This window comes from Hemitrygon akajei, chromosome 16 (genome assembly GCF_048418815.1).
Source record: "Hemitrygon akajei chromosome 16, sHemAka1.3, whole genome shotgun sequence".
NCBI lineage: Eukaryota > Metazoa > Chordata > Chondrichthyes > Myliobatiformes > Dasyatidae > Hemitrygon > Hemitrygon akajei.
This window is the reverse complement of record NC_133139.1, coordinates 63,773,244-63,791,458: the sequence shown is the minus strand read 5'-3', so window position 1 is coordinate 63,791,458 and position 18,215 is coordinate 63,773,244. Positions and strand designations below refer to the sequence as shown.

Sequence of the window (18,215 nt, the reverse complement as noted above, 5' to 3'; positions counted from 1 at the left end):
CTTGGATAACATGTCAACTACCACAATGGAATGAACAATAGCGTTGAAGATCAGCTCCTGACAAACAGAAGTGGTTGGAGTTTTAGCTCATTTCTCACTGTCCAAGAACACATTCTCCACAGTCAATAAAGTTATCAATGCCTCTACTTTCTGAGAAGGCCGAAGGGAGCCGGACTATGCACGTCAATAATCACGGCCTCTTACCGATGTGCAGTAGAGAACATCCTAACAGGCTGCATCACGGTGTGGTATGGAAACTGCACTGCAGCAGACAGGAGAGCTCTATGACAGGTGGATAAAACTGCCCAACGTATCACCAGCACCAGCCTAACTGCCACCAAGGACTCATATGGAGAAAAGTGCCATAAATGGGCAGAAATATCATAAAGCCACCCACCTTGCTCCTGGACTGTTTGTCCCACTCCCATCAGGGAAGAGGCTATGCAGCATCCATGCCAGGACCACCAGACTCAAACGCAGTCACTTCTCCCAAACCATCAGACTAATCAACACCTCCATGTTAACCCACCCCACCACCACTTTATTGTTTCCTGTCAGTCACACTCCTGCACCTGGTGTCACATACAATACAATCAGTCTATAGAAGCTAATCTCATGTATTCATATTTATTGCATTTTTTATTGTGTCCTTTATACCTATTGTGATTTTTATGCTGCATCAGATCTGGAGTAACAATCATTTTCTTCTCCTTTATTCTTGTGTACTGAAGAATGACAATAAACAATCTTGAATTTTCTTTCCCTATACTCAAAGGTGTGGAACAGCAGGTTAAAGATCTGGTGATGGTAATGTTTGATTGGTGTTCTTTGGAATGGAAGGGAGTGGATTGTGGTGAAAGGGAGCAAACCTAGGACAGGGTGTTGGCTAGTTAATGATATGTATGTCGGGGAAATGTGTTTTTTATGCTGTGAAGCCCTTTATCTGCCATCTTCAAAAATGTCCTTTTGAGATGGTAAAGTAACTAGGTTTCCCAACAAGGAAGAAGTATCTCCCAGACAGGGAATGAGCACTCTGTTGTCAATTCCCACAGACTGCAATCTGTTTAACACACCATCTTCAGTCCTGCTGAGAAGCAGAACAGCTAATCTTAAGGAAAGATTAGCTTTATTGTCACATGTTAATCAAAACATACAGTAAAATGTGTTGTTTGTGTCAAATCAAATCAGTGTTGATTGTGCTGGGCAGCCTGCAAGTGTCACCATGTTTCTGGGTCACAGCTCACCAACCCTAACCAGTATGTCTTTGGAATGTGGAAGGAATGTGGAGCACCTGGAGGAAACTCATGTGGTCAAGGGAAGAATGTACAAACACCTTACAGACAGAAGAGGGAATCAAACCCTGGTTGGTGATCACTGGCACTGTAATAATGTCACACTAACAACTATGTTACCGTGCCACCCACATTTGATATGGCCTTTGTTAAAATAAATTCACTTCAGTTAAATCAAAACATCACAAGTGCAAATTTCAGCTCTCGTCATTGACCACACAGGGGTGTGGTGCAAGAATGTGCTTGGCGTTAGGACTAGAATTGTATTGAGACACAAGGGATCGTTACAAACATCGAACTCTTGCTCTGACTTTCACACTTCTCATCCTCTGTTGAAGAAGTTCTAGACCAGATAATGACTTTGCCCACATATTTTCAGTAGTCTAGATCTAGATTTGATTCTACAAATGTTTATACAGTTGTAAATGTTGTACAATGGAGAACGATACTGAGACATGTGCTGTAGAACATTTAACGCCTTGATCGACCACAGTGGATATGGCTGCTCACATCCTGATTAAGTCACTGCAATGTCCAGGGCATCAAGTAATTCATCTCACAGGAGTGGACAGAAAAGGGACAGAAGTGGATGACTCAATTTGTCATCACAGGAAATAACTCAGGATAAGTTAAGATCAGGAAAGATATGACTTATAACATTTCCCACTTATATAAATTCATAAGTCTACCTTATATAAGTCTGAAGTCCTGCATTGTGGACATTAAAAAAATCAAAATAAACTTTGTTCATAATTTAAAAATCACAGAAATAAACTGAGCAGTGGCTTTTTATTCTTACATGCACAGTTAATGTGTTATGTAGTGTCTTATTACAGTTCTTAACACTAAGAGCAGGGCAGGCACGCATGAGGCCCCCAGGGGTGGTACGCTACTACAATAATTGAGAGGCTTCCACACCCAACCCTTCTCCTCCCTCCCAAATAATGAAAAACCCTATACTGTGGTCCTTCCCCACTGAACCCCCTGTAGTGGATTCACCAAACATCAGTGTGGCCCTCAGCACAAACTAATGTGAAGAATGCAAATTGTAGAGTCCCTCAAAGTGAGCCTGTAGATCACAGAATCAGTTCAGTGTTGAGGTGAGTGAAGTTATCCATGCTTGTTCAGGAGTCTGATGGTTGAAGGGTAATAACTGTTCCTGAACTCATTAGGGGAATGGAGGTGAGAGGGGCAGAAACTTTAAATTCTTTGGCGATACCATACTGGAGGATCTGTGTCCTGAGGTCAGTACATAAATCCCATCACAAAGAAGGCAGGACAGTGCCTCTACTTTCTTAGTAATTTGCATAGATTCAGCTTGTCATCTAGAATTTTGATAAACTAAATAGATGCACAGTGGAGAGCATCTTGACTGGCTACATCGCGGCCTGGTATGGAAACACCAATGGCCAAGAATGGAAAAGTCCACACAGTCTATCATAGGCAAAGCCCTCCCCTCCACTGAGCACATTTGTAAGGAGCATTGCCACAAGAAAGCAGTATCCACTAACCCCCCACCAACCAGGCCATGCTCTCTTCTCGCTACTACCATCAGGCAGGAGGTACAGCAGCCTTAGGTCTGAAACCATGAGCACCAGGAATAATTATTGCCCTTCAGCCAGGGCAGTTAGGGAGGCCCAAGTCTGAATTAAAGGGTTGGCATAATATTTTACAAGCAAACACCTGACTCCCAGCTTGTCACTGCTCCCAGGGTGAGCTGTCAGAAGCACACGTTTATAATTAATGAGACAAATTGACATAGATGCAGTATTCCCAGATGCCCCACTATGAAGCTCACAACCTGGACTTACAGATGTCCCCAGAGTTGCTTGGCAAGTTCCCAGGAGCAGTGCTGATTTACAAGGTCTCCCAGGTGACAGATTTGAGTCTAACCCTGGCAGTATTAACATATAAATAGCATAGCCTCTCAACAGACCATGTAACAACACCCAGAGAAACATATTTTCCACTTTCTCTATTTCAGGCCACACAAGCTACATTACTTAGCTCATTACGATGAAGGCCAAGCTTGATTCACTTCTCAGACGTCATCCACCCCCCATCTCTCCCAGCCCATCAGTTTTCCTACTTCAGACCCTATATCTCAAAGACTGACTGTTGTGATAGATGGATGTAAATTGAGTTTACTTAGCATTCGTTGCGTCTTTTGAGACTAGATCTAGAGGTCAAGGGTTAAGATAGAAAGGTAAATTTTTAAAGTGGAACCTAAGGTGGAACTTGTTCACTCAGAGGGCGGAGAGAGTGTGGAACGAGCTGTCAGCAGAAGTGATGGATGCTGGTTCGATTTCAACATTTGAGAGAGATTTGATTGGAATGTGGATGTGGGGGGTATGGAGGGCTATGATCCAAGTGTAGATCAATGGGAATGAGCAAAATAGCTTGGCACAGACTAGATGGGCTGAGTAGCCTGTTTATGTGCTGAATGATGCTATGACTTCATGAGGCATAAACAATGAGCAATGAGCAATGAATGGTGGAAGCTAAAGTGACCAATGGAGGGAGGGAAGCAGAGACCCAGGAGTAGCCAATGGAACATACTGTGCAAAGATGCAGAAGGGACCATGAGAGAATGCTATTCAGTCAGGTATGCTTGATACATAGATGCCAGAGGAGGGATTTTTTCTCATTGATAAACGACCAGTGAGGACAAATAAACAAAGTGAAGAAAGTATAGGGACTTGGGAGCTTCAATGTGGACAGCAGTAAACAGTAGTCTGGATCTGAGCTGCATCAATCCAAATCGAAGCCTGAAGGTTGATTGGAAGTTCAGAAGTCCAGGCCTGATGGCCAGACCCCAAGTTTGCAAATCTCTGCAAGTCCGCTGGTGAAGTTGGGTCCCATTTGTCTGTAAATTGACGAGTCCGATGGAGGCTGGAGGCCAAAGAAGATGGCCTGTCCTGGAATTAGAGGACTGTGTATGTGGAAGGGAGGGAGGAACAGGACTTGTTTTACACTGCTGCTCTTCCATTTGGGATGTTTTGTTTTGTTGTGTTCTGTGTTGTTTGCAGAACATGGTGGGCGTACTCTGGTGGTGCTGGTAACACTTGTGGGCTGCCCCCAGCACATCCTCAGGTATGTTGGTTGTTAATGCAAATGACGTTTCACTGTATGTTTCAATTTATGTGTAATAAATAAACCTGAATCTGCTTTATAGGCACACTGAACTTGTTCTGAAGCCAAACTACAAATAGTTCCTATGAACTGGTGTGGATGCCAACTGGACCCATACATACAAAACCATGGCTGCCAAAAATACATTTGGTGTGTTCTCTTCTACATTATACTTAACAAATATTGCCAGATTATTGTCTGTCTGTTACCATAAAAGGCAATCACGCCCCAACTCTTTCTTGATTTGGTTCAGCGAAGCTGTACCTGTTATTTTCCCTGTGAAACCAAGAAAATTCCAGTCCAGAGCAAGATGCGAGTTTCTCATCTGTGCAGGCAGCGGGAATCCTAAAACTGTACATCTTTGGACATTTTCAAGCAAAATACTCTCCAAATTTGTCACACTGTTGGCATGAGATTACTCATCTCAGACCACACCCATGATTGACAGGCTGACTGTGTTCCAGCAGAAAAGGTAATGCAGCTGAGAAGTGCATGAGGGTGGGTTATATCTGACAGTCGGGGGGGGGGGGGTCTGTAATGGAGAACTTGTAAAGAGGATGTAAAATCACTGAACATCTGTCAGTCTGTACACTGTCAGGTTTCTCTCTGCCTCATTTCCTTTCTCATCCCGTCGTTTCTCTCTCTCTCTCTCTCTCTCTCTCTGCTTGTTTCCAGACTCTTGGCACCAAGTCTCCTCTGCGTTTTTTTCAGCGACGCAGAGAAAATAATGAAAATCAGCCCCAGATGAAACACAAATTGAGGAAGGAGGAGGGGGCCACAGCAATAATTACAGTAATGGCGAACATCTGCCAGATCCAAAACAACAGCAGCCAGCACCAGTCCTCGCTTGGGGAACAGACAGCTTCAACTGGGAAAGAAAACTCAACGGAAATCACTGCAAAACATTAAAGTCCAAGATTGCTGTTCAGGAATCCCAATAAAAGTTTTAAAACAACTTGCAGTCTATTTAAAAATAGTTACAAGTTTTTATGCAGCTTTGAACAAGTATGAGAGAGTATATTTCATTAGTTGGTTTGAAAAGGATGTTGTTAAAAAAAGGATAGGGTTTTGTACTCTTAATAGCCTCACTCCACTTGTATGTCACTAGGGAATATGTCAATTGATGTAACTCTGACTCAAGTTCAGTGATTTCCTTCACAGATTCCAAAAAATAATCCTGGGTAAATTCCAAAGACTGTTCCCAAGGCAGATCAATGGCCACTCCTTAACGGGGATGAGCTAGGGTTCTTCAACCCAGATCCTGATTCTTGTCAAACCCCTAATGCATTCTACAGAATTTGGAACAGAACTACGTTAAATCTGGATCAAATCTTCAGAACCTGATCAAAGCAGGGGATCTTTCAAGTCCAACAAACATTTACAATCTGAGCTGGATTTGGATCAAACATGGGTCCAATCTTATTTACCATTTTTTTTCTGAATGTGGAGTTAGTCATTCACTCATTGCAGATTACAAGAGATATTTTCATGGAGGCAACACCACTGAAAGAATGGAAAGTTTCAATTAGATAAAACTCCATACGAGTTAAGTGGCTGGCTGTCAAAGTGATGGACCTCAGCACTATGTTCCATATCAGAGTCAGCTTTATTATCATTGACATAGAGCAAAACGCCCTTCAGTCCATGATATTGTGCTGACCTTTTAACCTACTCTAAGATCAGTCTAACCCTTCTCTCCTATATATTCCTCCATCTTTCTATCATACATGTCAAAAATCTAAGAGTTTCAAATACAATTTGTACATATTCCTCCACCACCTGTCAAGGTGTTCCACACACCCACCACTCTCTGTGTAAAAGAACTTGCATCTGACTTTCTCCCTACACTTCCCTCCAGTCACCTTAAAATTATGCCCCTTGTAGTAGCCATTGAAGAAAGTCTCTGGCTGTCCACTCTACCTACGCCACATCATCTTGTACAGCTCTATCAAGACACCTCCCACCCTATGTTGTGAAATGTGCTGTTTTTCAGCAGCAGTACAGTGCAATACATAAAAAATAAAAAGGACTCTACAATTCATTTTCTCAGTATTATTTATTTTTATTATTTGCATTATTCGTCTTCTTTTGCGCATTGGTTGTTTATCTTCGTTTATGTTTTTCATAGATTAAAAAATATTCAATAGATAATTGCATATCTTTATTTTCCTGTAAATGTCTGCAAAATATACATCTCAAGATGGTACATAGTGACATCTATGTACTCTGATAGTAAATTTAGTATGAACTTGAGTTTAAACTAATACAGGTTTCCACACAACAGAGCAACGAAACCCTTTCCCATTATCAAGAATCCTCACCAGTCAGGCCATGCTCTATTCACAATGCTGCCATCAGGAAGGAGGTACAGGAGCCTCAGGATTCACACCAGCAGGTTCAGGAACAGTTATTACCCCTCACCTATCAGACTCTTGTACCAAAGGGGATAACTTCACTTGCCCCCTCACTGACTGTTCCTACAACCAATGGTCTCATGTTCACTGACTCTACATCTCATGCTCTCATTGCTTATTTATTAACATTATTATTTTGATTTTGTTTCCTTTTGTATTTGCACAGTTAGTTGTCTTTTGCACATTGGTTGTTTGTCCATCTTGTGTGCAGTTTTTCATTTATTCCACAGTTTCTTTGTATTTACTGAGAATACTCACTAGAAAATTAATCGCAGGGTAGCATGTGGTAATGCATTTCTACTTTGATAATAAATTTACTTTGAACTTTGAATAAAGGTAATCAAGGTATTGATCAACATAACTGAGAAGCTAGGCAGTGAAGAGGAGAGTGGATTTTTTGAGTTCTATGTTTCAAATAGATTCCCTGCTCTGAAATTCTGCATCAGGGTCAAGATGAGATTAAAAAAATGGGGAAGGTCAGAAATTAAGACAAATCTTGGGCAAAAATTTTGAATGGGAACAATCAGTGTGAGTGTAATTCTTACAAAATTTCAATAATTTTTCTTTCAAAAAAATATACACTTAGGGCCACTTTATTAGTAACCTCCTGTACCTAATAAAGTGACTGTGGAATGTACATTCATCCTCTTCTGCTGCTGCAGCCTGTCTACGTAAAGGTTTGACGTGTGGTGCAGTTCAGAGACGCTCTTCTGCACGCCACTGCTGTAATGTCTGGTTATTTGAGTTTCTGTTGCCTTCCTGTCAGCTTGAACTAGTTTGGCTATTCTCCTCTGACCTCTCTCATTAAGGCAATGGATTTTTTAAAAAAAGTTTTCACACCATTCCCTGCAAACTCTAGAGATTGTTGTATGTGAAAATCCCAGGAGATCAGCAGCTTCTGAGATACTCAAACCACCCTGTCTGGCACCAATAGCTATTGCATGTCAAAGTCACTTAGATCACATTTCTGCCCTATTCTGATGTTTGGTTTGAGCCACAACGGAACCTCCTGACCATGTCTGCATGCTTTTATGCAATGAGTTGCTGCCACATGATTGGCTGAATAGATATTTGGATTAATGAGGTGGACAGGTGGACCTAACAAAGTGGCCACTGAGTGTACATTTGGTACAAGAAATAGAAAAAGAATGCACGGCTTTCTTTATATTTATAGCGTCATCAGTCCATGCATTCATAGTGTTATCACGTATATACATTTGTAGTGAGAATACATTCTGTGTACAAGGCACCACTGCTACTCATGTGGTCTCACTGAACAATACAAACGTCAGGTTTTTGAAGACACGGGACTGCAGATGCTGGAATCCGGAACAACACACAAAGTGCTGGAGGAGTTCAGCCGCAGCATCTGTAGAGGGAAATGGACAGTCGACATTTCCGGTTGGGGCCTAGATGAAGTGTCTCGACCCACTGAGCTCCTCCAACAGTTTCAGCTTCAAATGCTTCAGAGGCTTTTTACACAGGGTTCAGGCCTCAATGCCTGGCATGCAAACACCAATGCCCAGGAATATGGAAATAGCTAAAAAAAAAAATTGGTGCGTACAACCATGCTCATCTCAGATAACACCCTCCCCATCACTGAGCACATTTACAGGGAATGCTGCCACAAGAAAGCAGGAGATACAGGAGCCTTAGTCCCACATCACCAGGTTAAGGAACAGTTATTACTCTTCAAGCATCAGGCTCCTGAACCAGCGTGGATAACTTCACTCAAGTCAACTCTGAATTGATTCCACAATCAACAGACTCATTTTCAAGAACTCTACAACTAATGCTTTCAGTATTATTTTTTTATTTGCACAATTTGTCTTCATTTGCACATTGGATGTGATTTTTCCTGTACATTTTTTTCATAAAATTCCATTTCTTTATTCCAGTAAATGCCTGCAAGAAAATGAATCTCAATGTAGTATATGGTAATACATATATACTTTAGTGATAAATTACTTTGAACTTCAATGTGTAATGGTGACAGAACCTTAGATTATAGTCCTTAGACCCTCAACAATCTTTATCGATACACCATAGAGAGAATCCTATCTGGATACATCATGGCTTGGAACAGCAACTGCTCTGCCCAGTATCACAAGAAACTGCAGAAAGTTGTGGACACAGCCCACCTCATCATGTAAACCAGTCTCCTCTTCATGGAGTCAGTCTATACTTCTCACTGCCTTGGGTAAAGCAGCCAGTATAATCAAAAACCCCACCCAACATTCTCTCTTCTCCCCTCTCCCATTGGGCAGAAGATACAAAAGCTTGAAAACACATTTTGCAGGCTCAGACAGATTCTATCTCACTGTTATAAGACTATTAAATGATTTCCTAGTTCAACATTCAAGTTCAAATTAAATTTATTATCAAAGTACATATATGTTACCATATACAACCCTGAGATTTATTTCCTTGCGGGCATACTCAGTAAATCCAAGAAACACAATAAAATCAATGAAAGACCACACCCAACAGGATGGACAAACAACCTATATACCAAAAACAACAATCTGTGAAAATACAAGAGAGAAATAATAATAATCAATAAATATTGAGAACATGAGCTGAAGAGTCCTTGAAAGTGAGTGTCTAACATTAAGATCTAGCAGCATTTAGCATCTAGCAGTCTCAGAATACATCTAACATATGAGAAGTGTTTGATGGCTCTGTGCCTAAACTCACTGGAATTTATCAAAATGAGGGGGATCTCATTGGATCCTACCAAATACTAAAAGGCTTGGATAGAGTAACATGCAGAGGACATTTCCAGTCGTAGGAGAATTTAGGTTCAGAGAGCACAGCCTCAGAATAGAAGAACGTCCATTTAAAACAGAGGTGAAAAGGAACTTCTTTAGCCAGAGGGTGGTGAATCCGTGGAGCTTATTCCACAGCCAGCTGTGAAAGCCAGGTCTTTTGGTACATTTAAAGCAGAGGTTGAAAGTTTCTTGATTGGCAAGGGCGAAGGTTAAGGGGAGAAGGCAGGAGAATAGGGTTGAGAAGGAAAATAAATCAGCCATGATCAAATAGCAGAGCAGGCTCGATGGGCTGAATGGCCTAATTATACTCCTGTGTCTTATTATTTCATGTATTCTTAGGAACAGCCCATGAATCAGAGAATCTTGTTCCATAGATGCTAAGGTTGAACCTCAACAAAAGATGCACCCTTTGCCAGACTTTCTTTGCAAATATGTGGTCCACAAAGAGGTGGGCGATGGCCTCATCTAGACTGCAGCTGTCTTGAAAGCAGCAACAACGTTGAAGCTGTGTTAGTAGGATTTGTAGTTACACAAAGGAGCATAACACTGCCTCCTCCCCGCAACCTTTGACGCCCTGACTAATCAAGAAATTATCAGCCTCTGCTTTAATATACCCAATGACTCTGCCTACACAGCTGTCTGTGGCAATGAATTCCACAGATTCACCACCATTTGGCTAATGAATTTCCTTCTTGTCTCTATTCTAAAGGGACAGTCTTGTACTTTGAGGCTGTGCCTGCTGGTCCTAGTCTCCCCCACAATTTGAAACATTCTGTCCACATCGACGCTTATAGACCTTTCGATAGTCAATAGATTTCAGTGAGATTCTCCCTCATTCTCCTAAAGTTTGTGGCCAGATCACAGCGTTCACACTGCATTCAGCTCCAGTCACCAAGGAAGTATGCCAGCACTTGGAAGCCTTGAGGTTTATGGACTTTATAACCTCCTTTTGTGCTTTTGGAGGGAAGTGATGTTGAGTCAGTTTGGATATTGAATTGTCAACAAGACCTCAGTAAACAGTCTAGGAAAGGTAGAGGTTAGCACAGTCTGTAAGAACGGGGTTCAATCCCCACCACTGCCTGTAGGAGTGAGCATGTCCTCCCCGACTGCGTGGGTTTACTCCAGGTGCCCTGGTTTCCTCCCACGTTCCACAGAAGTACGGACTAGGATTGGATTGAAGGCACTGGGCGCACAAATACCTCTTATCATTTTATACACCAGGGATTACATCCTGGATCTAGTGGAACTGGGTGCCTGATAAGCCACTAGACAGCTTATTGCTCCCCTAAATTAACTGTTGAGCGCAAATAAATAAACCAATAAGCTTTAATTGAAATAAACTCATTCTGCTTCTCTGCCATCAGCAATTGGAATCCTACCATGACAGCGAGATTTAATGGCTGTCTTTGTAAAGGCACTCGAGTGGTCTTTAAGGAGAGTGTAATTAGAACCTGAGTGCCTGCACTTTGTCCCGATAACAAAACTTTCTCAAAATCAGTCTTTTGTGACTCCGTCAGTGCTGTTGCTCGTCTAGCTACATGGCTTTAACCCTAGGAACTGTTAACCCATCGCAGATGGATTGGAGACAGACAAAAAATAAACCGGGATCACATAAACAGGAACATCGGAGAAAACACTGGAATTTTAAAATTTTGAGAATGGAAAATTGTTCAAACCAACCCAAGCTGGTTTTTTTCCCCCCAAAAATTGCTTTCTTCCTGCCCGCGGTGGGTTCTGGTTGTAGCAGTTCGGGGGTCTCGCAGTTGGCGACTCCTTCCTTTCACATTACCGTTGCATTCGGGTAGCCTGACTGACCCTCGGCTCCAATGACTTCCGAGAAATTCTGCTGGGAATTTCGAACACATTCCCGGGCTGACAGACTCGATGAAGAGCGCTATTTGCATTAACTCGCCGCGCGTCAGAGGATTTTTTTTTGCTAAGCTTTCCCCGCATCATTTCAGACCCTTTGAAACTTTTTTTCAATCGCGATATTAAGACAGCAAAATATGCATTTTATATAACGACCAATTTTGCACTCCGCGAAGAGCTGTTTAAACAGATCTATCGGCCAACTTAGACAAAAGATAACAGTTCAAATGGTTGGGGATCTGGGTGCTGTTAGTAACAAGATGATGGTTTGCAACTTTCTTACTTTTTAAGGCAACACATCAAAATCACTACCGCACAATATTAACAACAAATATCAAAGTTGTTGCAAAGAAATTATAAAAATGAAAATATATCAAACTGTTTCAAAATAAACGGTACTTTAAAACCTCCATGACTTACATTAAAAGTTGACTTCTCGGCTGTAGCAGTCAATTCCTCCTCCAGCTCCAAGTGAGTTGCGGGATTCTTATTCTGAGCAGCCAATGGTGAGATCGCTAAGGGACTCTCTCCAAATTGCCACATCTGGAACAAACGTCCGACGAATCAGCAGAAACCGGGGTGGGCTGCGTACAATTCTAATGCAACGTTCCAGAATCCTGCCTTTTAAATACATCTTCCTGTCCAAAAAAAATATTGACTAAAGTAAGCAAGTTCACGTTGGGGTATAAACGCAAGAGATTCTGCAGATGCTGGAAATCTTGAGCAGCACACCCAAAATGCTGGAGAAACTCAGCAGGTCAGTCTGCATCTGTGAAGAAGAATAACAATCAATGTGTCCTGATGAAGGGCCGAGGCCAGAAACGTCTAATGTTTATTCCCCTCCATAGATGCTGTTTGACCTGCTGAGCTCCTCCAGCGTTTTATGTGTGCTGCTCACTTCAGGGTACGCCAGGCAGCATGGAAACACACTGCTCAGCCAAGGCCATCTGTCCATATTTACCATTTTTTGCATTTATTCTTATTTAGAGTTTCAGGGTGGGAACAAGCCCTTTTGGCACAATGAGCCCACATGGGTGTAGAGTCACGCCCATGTGTCCAATTAACCTACTAGCTTGGTTGAGTGAACTCGACCTTCTTTCCTTGGAGCAACAGAGGATGAGAGGTGACCTGATAAGATGATGAGAGGCATTGATTGTGTGGATAGTCAGAGGCTTTTTCCCAGGGCTGAAATGGCTAGCACAAGAAGGCACAGTTTTAAGGTGCTTAGAAGGAGGTACAGAGGAGATGTCTGGGGTTATTTTTTTTTTTACACAGAGAGTGGTGAGTGCGTGGAATGGGCTGCTGGTGACAGTGGTGGAGGTGGATACAATAGGGTCTTTTATGAGGCTCCTGGACAGGGACATGGAGCTCAGAAAAATAGAGGGCTATGGGTAACCCTAGGTAATTTCTCAGGTAAGGACATGTTCAGCACAGCTTTGTGGACCGAAGGGCTTGTAATATGCTGTAGATATTCTGTTTCTAACTGGTCCATCTTTGGGATGTGGGAGGAAACTGAAGCAGTGGTCGTGGAGAGAATGTCCTTACAGAGAGTGGCAGGAATTGAATACAAGCTGTAATGACGTTATGCTAACCACTGTACTACCATGCTACCCTTTATTCTCATCAAGTCCACTCAGATTCCATCACTCGCCTAGACACCTGGGACAATTTACTATGGCCAATGAACCTGCCAGTTAGCATATTTTTGGGGTGAAGGAATCCTACCTGGCTATAGGTTGAAGATGCACACTCCATACAGTCAACACCAGAGGTCAGGGATGAACTTGGGTCACTAACACTGCGAGGCAGGGGCTCTACCAGCTGGATCTCTGTGCCGTCTGTTCAAGTCCAGAAATCCGGGCCCAAAGGTCAAACTCATGATTAACATGTCCTGGGGTGGATACCCAGAATCTGGCAAAGTCCGAGGGCAAAACTGAAGGTTGAAGTCCAGAGCTCAGAGAGTCTGGACATGGGAAATCTGAAAGTGGAAGATCGAAGCCAACAAATCCGGAGGTAGAGGTTCGAATGTCGAGCCTGTGACTGGAGGCCCCAGAGGAGTGAAAAAGATCAGCTGGTTGAGTGGTATCACAACAATGACCTTGCACTCAACATCAGAAAAACCAAGGAATTCATAGTGGACTTCAGGAAGGGGAAGTCGAGAGAACACACACCAATCAAAGGAGCAGCAGTGAAAAGGGTGAGCAGCTGCAGGTTCCTGGGTGTCAACATCTCTGAAGGTCTAACCTGGTCCCAACATATGAGGGCTGATTGATAAGTTCATGGCCTACGGTAGAAGGAGTCAATTTTAGAAAACCTAGCACATTTATTTTTCAACAATTAGTCCCCTCCTACATTTACACACTTAGTCCAGCGGTCGTGGAGCTTGGATCTTGGACCTCCAGAAAGTGTCCACAGCAGAGGTGATTGATAACTTTCTGCATTATCACTCAAAGAGTTGACCTGCATGTGCATGTAACGAGAGCTGTATAACTCATCTCCTTCTACCTCAGGCCACAAACATATCAACCACCCATCTGTGGACACTTTCTGGAGGTCCGCAGTGGTCGTGGAGATCCATATGCTCCACGACCACTGGACTAAGTGTGTAAATGTTGAAAAATGAGTGTGCTAGGTTTTCTAACATTGACTCCTTCTACCTTAGGACACAAACATATCAATCACCCCTCGTATTGATGCAATTATGAAGAAGGCATGCTAGTGGCTAAATTTCATTAGGAGTCCGAGGAGATTTGGTACGTCACCATTGGCTCTAGCAAATTTCTACAGATGTAACATGAGGAACGTTCTAATTGGTTGCATCACCATCTGGTATGGGAGGGGGTACTGCACAGAAGCAGAAAAAGCTGCAGCAGATTGCAATCTCAGTTAGCTCCATTGCTAGCCTCCCCACAATCAAGGACATCTTCAATAGACAATGCTTCAAGATGGCATCCATCATTAAGGATCTCACTATTCAGGCCATGCTTTCTTCTTATTCCATCAGGGAGGAGGTACAAGAACCTGAAGACAAATACTCAATGTTTTAGTAATAGCTTCTTCTCCTCTGCCATCAGATCTCTGAATGGTCCTTGAACCCCAGGACCTGTTCAAAGAAAAACATCACACGCAAAAAAAACCAAATCATGAAAATGGCAAAAAAAAAGAGCAAAAACCACAGGATATAAAACACAAAATAACCCGGGCATATTCAATTCAGGTCAATCTAGCACTGTGTTGTTTGTTATCCACAAGCCACCCCAATCAAAATAACCCAAAATAGCAGCAAAAAAGGAGTGACCAGAAACAAATTGTAACGTGAACTAGAGAGTCCAATCCACAAACGGCATCGATTAAAACTTGCCCAAGACCCATGAGTCCAGCACAATCCTCCAGCAGAACAGAGCAAGAGGGAGAGAGACCATTCTAAAGCAGCGAGTGAGAGGCTGGTAGACAGTGCTGAACACTTGCTCACCATCTGCTCTCACCTTGATGATTTAAATCTTCCTTGAGGCTTTAATTGGCAACATTGAGAAGAAATGGAATTAATCAGGGCTTACGCCCCATCTCCAGGCTTCTTGGTCCGAGGCTGCACACTTTGCTTGAACTCCCTCAGTGAATACCTCTGAGACAGCAAAGTGCCAGATTGCTTAATTGGTCTAAAACTACACCACCAAAATGTAGATCAAGGGCTCCAACAGTAGCAGAACCACATTTAAAAGAAAAAGAAGATGTAAAAGAAGTAGTTCAGTGAATCTTCTGGAGGATGTTGCCCTTGGATTGTGTAATCCACTGGCATCATCTTCTTCCGGAAATCTGCCAATCATGTATCAGCAGTTCAATGCATAAAAGCACGCAGACATGGTCAAGAGGTTCAGTTATTCAGACCAAACATCAGAATGGGGAAGAAACGTGATCTAAGCTGTTTTGACCATGAATAACTGTTAGTGCCACACAGTGGTTTGAGTATCTCAGCACCTACAGGTCTCCTGGGATTTTCACACATAACAGACTCTGGAGCAGGGGTTCCCAACCTGGGGTGCCAGCACCCCCAGGGGGTGCGAGATGGAATTTCAGGAGGTGCGACAAGAGTGGCTTGTGTGCTTGAGTGACAAGTCACGAGTCATCACTCAGCCAGCTGCCAGTGTGCCTTGAGAAGTGGTAGTAACATTTGTCCCAAGCACACTCCAGTCTCCCGCTGCCCGAGTCGAGAGAGACGTAAACTCACTCCAGTCTCCCGCTGCCCGAGTTGAGAGAGACGTAAACTCACTCCAGTCTCCCGCTGCCCGAGTCAGCATTGAGGATTCTCATCAGTGTTACCTGGGAGTTACACCTCAGAGTTGAGGAGTCTCATCAATTTACTGTTAACAATTTTTTCTGAATAAATTAGAATCTAATTGCTCAATTTATATTTGCATTTTATGCACTGAGTTAAAAGCTTGTTTTTTTTTAAAGTTAATTTTGTTCACCTGCAGTATTGTATGTGGTTCAAAAATTAGAAATTAGACTTCTTCATCTTCAAAAGTGATATTACTTTTGTAGGGGGTGCGAACGTTAATCAAACATTTCCTAGGGGTGTGGGGCATAGAAAAGGTTGGGAACCACTGCTCTAGAGTTTACAGAAAATGGAGTAAAAAACCAATGAGCAGCAGTTCTGTGGGTCCCTGAGAGAAGTCCTTGTTAATGAGAGAGGTCAGAGGAGAATCGCCAGACTGTTTCAAGCCAACAGGAAGGTGGCAGTAACTCACGCATTACAACAGTGGTGAGCAGAAGAGCATTTCTGAATGCACAACACATTGAACCTTGAAGTGGATGGGCTCCAGAAGCAGAAGACCACAAACATACACTCAATGGCCACTTTATTAAGTTTAGGAGATACCTGATAAAATGCCACAGAGTCTCTACCTTGACTATAATCAATAATTGCACTCCCTGAACTCTCTGAAATGGAAACACCAAGTGTTACAGACCTCAGAGAGAAGTTCCTCCTCATTTCCCTCTTAACTGGGTGGTGGCCCTTATCTTGAAACTGTCTCCTGGTTCCAGATACTCACCCTCCGTCAGGAAAACACCTTCTGAACTTCCTCCTGTAAATCCACCTCAATACCTATAATGCTTCAATAAGATCACCTCTCATCTTTCAAAATTCAAAAGAAAGCACAAAAGTTGAAGAGCAAAGTCAGCAAGTCCAAAAGGCAAGGCCTGAAGGTCAAGCCTGTGAGTTTGGGCCCGGGATTGGAGGTTGGATTCTGAGAGTCTGGGTCCGAGGACAGGAGACCTGGAGGAGGTCTGTCTAGGGATCAGAAGCCTGTCTGTCTGTGTGTGAGGATGTGGGTGGGTGGAATGGTGAGAAAAGGGATTGTTCTGTTGATATTGACTTGTTTTGTTTGTTCTTGTTCTTGCTGCTGTTTGTGTTGTTCTGCTGAACATGGTGAGCATGTTACATTGGTGCTGGAATGGGTAGTGACATTCGCAGGTTCTTTGGGTGTGCCAGTTGCTAACACACATAAAGCATTTAACTGTACATTTTGATGTATAGTAATGTAAAAAATTAATCTGAATACCAGCTCAACCTTCTTTCATTCTACAACAGCTTCTATTGTGTAATAAAACTAATGAATCTTCTTGATACAATGTGCAATGCATGTATTTCTCCTTAAATGTGAGATTAAAAAGTTTCCACATGTAGTCTCACAAAGTACCTTGTAAGTTTAATCATAACTTTCCTACCTTTATACTCACACCATTGCAATAAGTCAACATTGTTCAATGTCCAATGCAAGTACCTCTCCTTAAACATGAGATTGAAACTGTTCCAGATGTATGTGGTCTTACAAGTGCCCTGTAACTTTTATTATAACTTTCCTACATTTATACTCACACCATTGCAATAAGCCAACGTTCTATTAACCTTAATATCTTGCTGTATCTGCATGCCAGTCTTTTGTTCATGTATTCGAAACACCAAATTCACTTAGAACGTAACATTTTGTAGCCTTCCTCCACTTAAGTTAAAATAATTTGTTTTTCACTCATGCTTCCAGCGCTGAAAACTTCATGTTTTAAGACTCCAAATCAGGTTTATTATTACTGACTTGGATGATGTGAAATTTGTTATTTTGCAGCAGCAGTACAGTGCAAAGGCAAAACATTGCTATAAATTACCAAAGTAAATAAATTGTGCAAAGTAAAAAGAAAAAATGAGGTAACATTCAGGAGTTCATAAACTGTTCGGAAATTGGATGGCAGAGAAAAGAAGCTGTTCCTGAATCATTAAGTGTATGCCTTCAAGCTCCTGTACCTCCTCCCTGATGGTGATAATGAGAGGAGGCATGTCCCAGTTGGTGAGAGTTATTAGTGATGGACGGCACCTTCTCGAAGCATCACTTCTTGATGGTATCCCCTATTGTGGGGAGTGTTGTGCCCATGGTGGAGCTAGCTGAGTCTAAACCCTCTGAAGCCTCTTGCATTGAAGACTCATACCAGGCTGTGATGCAAGCGGTCAAAATATTGTACATCCATAGAAACTTGTACGAGTCTCAGGTGGCATACCAAATCTCCTCAAACTCCCAACAACGTCGAGCTGCTGGCATGCCTTCTTTGTGATAGTATCCTTCAATATACCATATTATGCCTTGCCTATCAACTTCTTGCTCTGGTTGTGGGAGAAAAAGATAGAGGGGATGGGAGATGCTAGTTTTTGGCTGGGTAGTGTTTGGCCAGGGGCAATGATGACGTAA

The 18,215-nt window shown here is 42.5% G+C and overlaps 1 protein-coding gene across 2 annotated transcripts in view; it reads right to left on the bottom strand.

The window, feature by feature from the left end:
- kank2 (KN motif and ankyrin repeat domains 2) overlaps positions 1–12,066 on the bottom strand; it is a 156,606-nt gene extending 144,540 nt beyond the window's left edge. The window contains exon 1 of one of the 2 annotated variants that reach the window (XM_073069035.1): positions 11,899–12,066. In XM_073069035.1, coding sequence (XP_072925136.1) covers positions 11,899–11,900 — 2 coding nt within the window. In that variant the 5' untranslated portion in view covers positions 11,901–12,066. The remainder of the gene's footprint in view (positions 1–11,898) is intronic. The other variant, XM_073069038.1, reaches the window with a different exon arrangement.
- Between the last annotated feature and the right edge of the window lie 6,149 nt (positions 12,067–18,215).